This window comes from Megalops cyprinoides, chromosome 7 (assembly GCF_013368585.1).
Source record: "Megalops cyprinoides isolate fMegCyp1 chromosome 7, fMegCyp1.pri, whole genome shotgun sequence".
Lineage (NCBI taxonomy): Eukaryota > Metazoa > Chordata > Actinopteri > Elopiformes > Megalopidae > Megalops > Megalops cyprinoides.
In genome coordinates, this window is record NC_050589.1 from 15437499 (window position 1) to 15447299 (window position 9801).

At 42.2% G+C, this 9801-nt stretch overlaps 1 protein-coding gene across 2 annotated transcripts in view; it reads right to left on the minus strand.

Moving 5' to 3' along the window:
• The window catches only part of LOC118780774 (inositol 1,4,5-trisphosphate receptor type 1), a 120547-nt gene extending 111525 nt beyond the window's left edge, over positions 1–9022 (minus strand). For both annotated transcript variants that reach the window (XM_036533457.1, XM_036533456.1), the window contains exons 1-3: positions 8863–9022; positions 6412–6525; positions 29–99 (exon numbers count right to left, since the gene is read on the minus strand). In XM_036533457.1, the coding sequence (XP_036389350.1) occupies positions 29–99; positions 6412–6503 (163 nt within the window). In that variant the 5' untranslated portion in view covers positions 6504–6525; positions 8863–9022. The remainder of the gene's footprint in view (positions 1–28; positions 100–6411; positions 6526–8862) is intronic.
• Positions 9023–9801: the final 779 nt, after the last annotated feature.

A 9801-nucleotide genomic window follows, 5' to 3' on the forward strand; every position in this document is an offset into this window, starting at 1 on the left:
CCCCAGCGATCACAAACCCCTTCCTTACCTCGAAACTTCTTTGGAGGGTTGCTGAGGTCCCCTGCATCAGGCTGTACCACACAACGGTCATCGACTAGCCTGGAGAGACAGACAGCCGTCAGTCAAGGAAAAAACAAACCAAAAAAAGAGCATCTGAAACAGACAGGGCAGACATGTGAAAACGGTCCAGCATGTCTGCAAGGCAGCCAATGTACTGTTGTCCATGACAACGGTACACTGGCTACCTTGCCAAATGCACACTGCAGTGGTGCATATCCGCTCATCAAAACAAAACTTTCATGTCCTCTTTAATGTCATGGAGGCAGATGTATGTCAAAGTGAAAAAGCAATCACAGAAGAAAAGATCGTGCAAAAAGAAATCAATTGAGTAGCAGCCCAATTTGCATCGTTCTCCCCATTCTCTTCATTTGCATTGCTTCTCTCTATGGTAATTTACATAGCCTGTGATCATTTACATGTTTTATTTCTATTTATTGTACTCGCTGCTGTGCCTGTCAATCACTCCTCGTGGTCAGGTAGAGATGCAGCCAATCACCAAGAGCAGGATCAGCTGGGTGACAGTTAAAGTTAATCAATCCTCAGAGTGAGGAATCCATTTATTGTGCAATCTGCATCCTAAAAGACAGGGGTCATTTATGTCAGAAATAAGCTGTGAAATAAATAGGCAAGGAAATCCTTGTGCTTTTGAAGCAAAAAGCTGCTTATACGAGTGAATACTTTCTGTTGTAGTTTAAAGGATGCTGAAGAGGACAGGGAAAATGATGACTTGTCACAAAAAGCATACCCATGACGAGTAACATCAAATGAAACTACAATGCAGACACTTGCAACTACACTGACAGGGAAATTCATAAAGTTTCATTCCTCTCATCCACACGGCTGAAAAATCCACCACCGAGAAAAGAAATCAATTTCACACCACAGACGAAGGATGAATTCCAGTCAATTCTTAACTTTAGAGGTAAGGCAGAACATTCAAGCATTTCAGATCGGGAGCACAGACTGATGAGTTCATTTGTCATGCCTTCTCTCGATCAATAAAAAGTCCTGCTAGACTGCTCAGACACTGAAGATTGAGAAGGGGGGAGGGATTTGCAGTCTGTTGATTTAACAAGCAGGTTCCTTGAATAAGAATGGGTTAGAAAGCGGACAGCATTTAGTCTGTTTTTAAGCACACTGCATGTCATGCCTAAATGCAGATGGGGACAGTCACACCTCTGCCAGGGAACCTCTAAGAGGCGACACCACAGCAATGGCAGTGAAGTGTACCAGACATGGATGCAGGTTTGGTTGTTTGGGCTGCAAATGAATCCTGGGTTCAGCCAAGAGCTATTTGTGTTATTACAGCCAGTGGACAGCGTTGTGTTTGTTTTTCTATCCTGCCGCAGTGTGTTATTTTCTGATACTCTGTGGGTACAACTGATCAGCTGAGTCACAAACCATTAGGGACTCTCCAACAGAGAGAGATGGGGAGTTAACCTTTCACTTTCTTGTTTTCTTTTGCGTTTGGACTGCCAGACTACCCCGCTCATTTTAATGCAGCACACTGTGAACGGAGGCTGCGACTGCATGGCCATCTGGTAGCTTCCTCCTTTTCATTTCGTCTTTTACCTTATTTCCCTAAACAAACATGAAAGATGCTGCTTGCAACATACTACTAGCACACCAGTGATAACATCTGTAATGTAAACAGCTTAGCACTATTCACAATTGATTCAACTGCATGCCTTACCAAGGGCTACTGTAAATCAAGGATGTTGATATTTTACTTCAACTTGCTAAAACCAGCTACCTTCATACTGAAGTTGTTACAAGGAAGATGCCACTTGAGGCATTCCTTCGCTACCTATAGCTTGTCAATTCTGGCAATAATGTTATTATTTTTGTTTTTTGCCATTTAATTGTAGCATCATCCTCTACATTCTCTATTATGTTTACTTCATGTGTGACAAAGTTTGCTGTACACACTTGTCCAGAAATGAAGTTTCAGTCCAAGTCTATAAGGGCTTATTTTTAGCTCCAGTTATTGGTCCAGTTCAGCAGGCACCTTATAACAGAAAACTTAAAATTAAGGAGCATGAAATCACAATTTGTACAGCATTCTAAAAAGTGGGGTTCATTTTTCAAAATGAGTTTGAATTCTTTAGCTTAGTCATAAAACTGCAGAAATAAACTGATGTTGAGGAAAATTTGAAGCATGGATGACCTAGCCCTAGAGTAGCCCACCTCATCTCACAGGATCTGACAATTTCCCCAAAATGTATACTCATGTAAACGTTCAAAGAGGGTTGATGGTGTGACAATGGACGGAAACTGCTAATCGTTTACCAGCTCCTGACTTAAGACTGAATCTCTTACAAGAGAAGACAGAAGCGTTCAAGAACAGCTCAGCATTATCTGCTCAGGAGATCTGACGCAAAGCAGGGCTACTTTAGATGAAATTAGAGCTGGGTTGCCAATCCGTTTCCTTCTGATCAAATCTGTCGACTGGGTGACCTTAAAGGCAATAAATCATGGAATTATATGCATTTAATGTATTTAATATTTACTGGATAGGAAAGGGAGAGCTGTACTATGAAATGGCCAAAGGTTTTATAAAAAAAGGTGAGCACATTCCTCAGTCGTTTATTTTGTTTTCAGAATAATCCAGTTTGAGCCGAAGGAGAACTAAAAATAGAGCCGAGAGAAGTTCTGAATAAACAATCAGATATTCTGTTGAAAGTTTTTCACATGCCTCATAAAGTCATGGAATAACCAATGACGTGACGGCCTGCGGGTAGAGCAGCACTGCTGATGACAAGTTTAGCTTCTGCTCGCTTAAAATAACGGGCTCCTGGACGTCGGCCAAATGGCGTATCCATCTGAATGACCTTCCCGCCAAATTTCCAGGGTTTTGACTCATGAAGCTTTCGACACCAAAAGAAGGCTCACCCCCCTTTGTGGTAAAGAAAACAAAGTAAAGCTAGGCAGCGTCACACGGTGTAAATCTGTTGGGGCTGTGTTTTTAAGACCCCTGCCATGTTAAACCCATTTCCTCTTTCATTTTCCCATTACAGTCCCATTGCAGGGTGAGGTGACATGAAGTGAACTGCCTTTAAGCAGGGTCTGTTTTGGGATAAGCTGTCAGCCTTGCTTTTAGCATCCTGAGCATTTCACCCAAATCCTCCTTAGCTCATTTCTGCAGCCTGCAGGATGTGTGGGGGGTATGGGGGGGGTTACGGATGTGGATGGTAAATGATAGGGGGGTTCAGTCTCTGCTGTGGGAACCATCAAATTTCATGCCAGTTCACACGGTGGACCTCCAGGCAAAGACAGCTTAAAGGGGTCTGGTTCACATGCACTGCACATTATTCTGTGTCCATTACTATCAACTCCAGGGGAAACCTGCTCTCACAACACAATGTCATCAGCTACAAAGAATGACTAATCATAAAAAGAAGGACCAACACCTCAACCTCAAAGGACTAACTACAGGGTCTCCTCTGCTCAGCCGTTCTAAGTTAATGTGTGGGGCATAGAAATTCTTTGAACCCTTGAAGGTAGGGTGGGCTGGCCTTGTACACAGCAAGGAGTCCAAACAGTGCCAGCTGTACGGAGCTTATATCAACAGTAGAGGTTCTCCTAAAGTGAAGCTATCCCCATTTCCAACTTTTACCCAGCTAAGGTATAGAGCTCTGCCCCTGTAGTATCCTGAGAAATGCAGACAGGCAGGTTCTTAGGAATTTGGAGTGCTCGATCCTAAGATTCTGTTTGTAACTACCTCATGGGGCTCTGGGAAAATGCATTAACAAGGTGCTGCAGTCTCACTCTAGGAAGCGATTTTATTTCCAATGTGGACCAATCACACGCCACACAAACAATATGCTGTCAGACAATTGCTCTCCAAGAGGCTGCTGATGATCCTTGCCACGCGTCACATGTCAGTAGGTTGCCAAAATGATGTCACACTGATGTCCAGAGCACAAAGACAAAAATGTGAGTTAACGGTAAAGTGAGCCAAAGCTAACATACTAAAGTAAGAGGACAGTGCTATGGATTCCTGCCTTTTTGTTTTCCCCACCTTCTCACAGATAAGGGGCACAGGCTACCCCTTTTTCAGAGGAAGCATTGTTATAAATCTTTCAGTTAAAGACATGCTCAGTTAATGCCCTCAAACCTGGCTGCTGCTAAACCGGGTATTCAGTGAGACTGACTCTGCTGTTAGCTGGCTGTCAGCTTAGTGAGAGTGTGGAAAGTGTGGGGCACAATGGCTCCTGGAATTTGCAAGCAGCGATGAGTCATACAGCCCCGATTTCATGATGCAGCCTACCTTAAGCAAAGCCGCGACTTCACCGTGTGGGAAAAAGTGGGATTCTACCCAGCCCAACATCTCTTTCTTTCCAACTTACAACACTTTTTGAAAGGACTGTCATAATTATTTTAATTCCTTTTGCCAAGGTAGATGTCCATAGTCTACATTAAGTCCACCATGCAAGCATGCATATATCTGTATATTGACAGAAGTAATTTAGCTTAAGTATCTTGTTCAAGGGTCCTACAACAGAACACCACCCCTGAGTCAAACATACAAGAACTCTGATGTCAAATCGAGCTCTCTAACCACTGCTTCTCCAAACCGACTACAAAGAGAGAGAAACCAGCTGAACAGCAGAAACCAGATCTTCCAGCGTTCCTCATCAAACCTGTAAAAGCTGACAGGGATAAGAGGCTCAGGCATGAACCCACCCCAATGTCTGCACTCTTACACTCAGGGGTGAATTTAGTAGGCCTAGATCTGTGTGCCACCATGACAAGTAGCCCTTCTTCAATATCCTTTTTAATTACATGCACTATTTCAGGAATGCGAGTCTTTTCAAACGCTGTGAACTTAACGAAGGAGCAGGAGGCGTTTTCTTCTGCTGAAGTATGTGTGGGAAACTCTAAAGTTTAAAACATAACTTGGTTTAAGCTGCAAAAATCCATCCAGCAAGGCGGAGCTTTGAGATAGTGGTGGTTTGCTGGCAGCAGGATTAGACCTTCTTTAAGCACATGACACATTGCTAATGCTATGCCACAAATCATATTTTCTAGGCTTAGGCTTAGCAGCAAAACATCAGTAGCTTGCACACAAACTGTGTAATGACCATGTCCAAACTAAAATCTTTTGAACTCAAATTGCTGTGGTTTTGCTAATACTACAGACAAGCACAAGCCTGAAAATGTCATGTGCAGTACTCATGTTTGCATGCTAACAATACACTATATCCAGGCCCAGAACAGCTTAACATGTGGTAAACTGTATAAAATAGTCAAGTGCTACCGATTGAGACACAGTCAAACTGTAAAGTGGTTCATCCGTCACACTGGATAGCAAATTTAAGTAGGCTATGTTTCTCAAACAAATATGATCAGGAACAAGAAACTGACTGAAAAGATACAGCATAATTTGTTGCTCAAACGCAAGGGCAAGTCATATTGAGATTTAAATGATGAGACAAACAAGACAACACTGTTCCTGCACCTATTCAATAGTTTTGTGCCACTACCATGTGCGACTCACTCAAGCATGAACGAACCAACGAATCCCCAGACTGGGTGACTCCATCTCTTTCACTCCAGTGGTTTCCTCAACAGCATTTCAGACACAAAATAAAATTAAGAGCTACTGCCTTTTGAACCCTCTGTAGCTACCTATGTCATATGTGGCTGTTCGTCCAAATACTTTGAGGAATGCTTGTTAACCTATGGGCCCATAGCTACTGCAGCATATATTACATGCTCTGGCCAGCTGTCCACGGAGATGCACCTAACCTGCATACCTTCACAGGGGGTTAACTATTACATCAGCCATGATGAGTCTGCAGTACATCACCAGTACATTCCAGACAAAGAGCAAGCCCACAGTGGCCTGCAGTAAGAGCCTAGGGAGGAATAGCAGCATTCAGAGCTCTGAGGATAATGGCATAGCTTCAACTGCAAATGCTAGTGCATAATGCTAGTATACAAATGTACAGATATGACCCAGAATATCCTCATTTGCAGGTAATAAAGTAATTTAATCAAGTGCAATATAATCCATTTCTGCAGAGAGGCACTCAAAAGCAAATTCAAGCAAAGGTTCTTATTTGATGGGATCTGGACATTGAAGAAAAGGCAGGAAGAGGTGAATACGAAATGCTCTGGATTAGGAGTTGATGGGATTGTTTGCACAATGCATACTCAAGATACTTCATATATTCCTTCCAAACTCAGATAGGAAGGACAGGAAAGGGTTAAGCAGAGGAGGGAGCCTAAAATTTGACTGCTATGTTTGGTACTGTTCATCTGGCCACAATAGGGGCAGCCGTGCATGGTCAGTGTATATGGTTACAATGAGCACCAGCGTTTAAAAAAAAAAGGGAGAAAACTCACCCTAAAGTGCTGATAAATCCATTGGTTGACCCTTCAGCATAGAGGGAACAAATGTCCCCAATGTGCAGAAAACTAGACATCTTGTCCGACATTTTCTCTCCAAACGGGCTGTACCTGCAAAATGAAAGGATGGATTTTTGAGGGTCACATTACAGCTGAGTGTACATCAGTGCATGAGTAATCAGTCATAAATGCAGTGGGGAAATGAAGTTCCACATCACTTTCAACAACACAGGCATGGCTCAAATTAAAAAGCTGCATACAGAAGCTGCTGAAGAGTGACATGCATTTCCTTTATGATCACAGCAGACCCAGCTGCATCAAATACACTTTGCATAGAGTGTTCAAGGTAGCGTTCAATACACTGAGAATATTCATACAGCAGTAACATGCAACGGTGGAAAGCGACACAGAAAAACATGCTTGGGAAAGGGTGTGGGCTGGTAATCTGCAGTTCCAACACGTTTGCTTTTCCCCAATTGTCAGTCCTCAGGACCAAACCAGCTGCAGTCACTGGAACAGTGGAGTCCCTGACAGCCGAGGGAATTTGCATGAGGAGCGCGACCTGATACCATGTCCTGTTGTCGACCGCATGATGTTACAGTTAACTTGCAGGTGAGGCTCCAGCATCTGGTGTGCCAAAGACCTGGTCTGACAAAGCTCTTAATTTGCATGCTTATTTTTTCAGCAGACAACCAAACATAATCAGACAACTTTATCCATGGTTTCTTACAGCAAAACTAATACAACAGGCGACTGAATTTTACCTACCCTGAAACAATGTATTCTCCAAGAGACAAATAACTGATGAATAAAGGTAAAGCGCTTCTGTTGGAGATTTGGCTCCATTGGTAGCATTGCACTCAGTCATCAAACAACCACCTCAAACCACGGCCCTCCCAGTGTTTTAAATCACTGACAACCTCATCCTCCAGCACAGCAGACTTGCTGACCTATCTCTGAGATTAGCCATGAGGACCATGTAAGGCATTATTTTTATTGGCCTACTACAGTATTGTGGGAAATACACTTGGCTTCAAAGTTGGTGGACAGCACAACTCACATGTACAAAGTGCTCAAAATAGATTGTGCCTGCTACAGTATAGGACAAACTTTATATATGGCACACAAAAATTGTGTGAAAACATTTAAGTGGAATAGTCCTTTATTGCACTAACATATGAGCACGGCTAAATATTAAATATATTCGATTACATTTTAAGGTTAAATCAAAAAAGAGTGAACGTGCTGACCTCTTGAGATAGATATCAAAGGTGTGCCACAGTCTCGAAGCTAAAGCACATACAGCTGCCTCCCCCTACAAGAATGGTACACTCAATCAAGAGGTTATCAGCACCTGAAGCTAAAAGCGTACATTAACCAAGGTGTTCAACCTACGGTGGTTCTCCACCCCCGAAAGTTGCACCATTCTCGCAGTCCTAGTAGCTGAAACGGCACTACCTGTTTAGTACTTTGCAGTTTCAAATAACCTAGATTAAAAATAAATATGTAACTTAGGTGACTATGTATTATTCTGAAACCGATCATCTTAAATGTGTCATTATTGAGGTGATAAACTCCGTGATGCTCCAACGCAGGAAAATGATATTAGGATATTTGAATTCTAGTGTGCAACGAGATACCAGAAAACAATACAAACAAGACTGGACCCTGCCTGTCAACAACATACGGTCCCCCTTAGGGTTAACCGTGGGGAAATCATCAGACTGAGGAGGGTTTCAGCGCATGAGTCTTGGTTTCAAAAGGCAAAGCACAATGACATGGAACACTAAGTTTTCTTCATAAATAACGCTTTGAGATAAGCAAAGCTTTCATGCTGAAAAAATAACGGTACTAGTTTCCAAGACAGCGTCATATAAAATGGACTTGTTGGTGCTGCTCTGATACTTAGGTAGCCAACACCAACTTCGATTGCTGTGGGCGCACAACGTATTCTGGATCATGATTCACTAAAAGCTATCGACACGTTTGAACGCAGTAATTTCATGGACATAAAATGTACTTGAAGGGAAACTCAAGAGAACCAACACTAGCATAACTAGTATACTAACTAGACTTGTCCACAGTAACTGTGATTTACAGTCTCACCGCGGAGTAACGTAAATCCATTGACAGATATATCCAGCAGGACGCACATTCACTTGAATGTCGATGTGTTAGCTAGCAAGCTGGTGATAGAATGCAAGAACTGTTGGCAAATTTTTATTTATTGTCAAGCATCTGAAAGACAAATGGATTTCCACACATTCAATGCCAAAACTGTACATTATCCAAAAGTACAGTGTCCAGCTCGTTCTACTTAGCTTTATCTATAGCTAGTTCCCTCACATGTAGCGAGCTTGTAGCGACCACACTGTAGGTATCAACAGCTAGCTTGCTAGGTTAGGATGCTTTTCATTTAACAGTATTCAGAGTTGAGCACAACTTTACCTTCACAACGGGAAGAACTTCTCTTGGGTGAGTACGTTTGTAACGTAATCAGAGGGATATATTTTCCACGGCTCCGTCTTCATTTAATTCCATGACACAGAAACTCACGCTAGAACACCAGTCAGATCATTAACAGTTTTATCACTCCGCTCAACGATACCTCCTCAGGAGCTCTCACAGCTGCCGAGTTTTCACAGTTGATTATATAGCAGAAGTGATCCCTGGGAAATGTTGTTTCTGTGATGCGAGCTCATCGTTAAACACGACTTCTATTAACTACAAGTCCCAGAGTATAACAAGGCTTGGTATTTAAATAATTACCATTGAAGTGAAAGATCGGAGTTTCGGGAAGTGAAACAGAAATGTGTGGGGACTGTCGAGAAGCATGCGTCAAGTGTTATTCGTTTTGTTTTAACATAGCTTGTAAAGAGTCAGTATAAGTAATTTTCTTGGTAACTTAGCTCTAAGAAAATGCAGCTTTATATTACGCTAATATTAACTAAATCCGATGTGCAGTAAACGAGGCGTTCCAAAATTCCATTGGGTAAATACAATAATTTTGTATGCGTTGTAAGTGACAACAAAATAAAAACACATATCTCATCCAAATAGCCACCTCTTTGCAATCCCGCTATCCCGCTAACTACAAAACAAATTTATACCACCTTTTCTCGTGTCTATTATGAACCGCTGGGCGTAGTTTTACTAGATCGATTGAGGCAGGTTACACTAGCTACGAGTAGCTTGTTTAACGATGCCCAAACAAGAAGCAATCGCACCAAAACGTTAAGGACAGGACAAAATACAGTTCACAGAAGAGGCTACTGTTTCAAATCACTGTTTCTCAGAAACAGCCGAAGAATACGCTTTATAAAATCACAGTGTAACTATAGAGCGTTTGACTTGAAATGTTATCCGAATTTATCTGTGTGTGGTAAT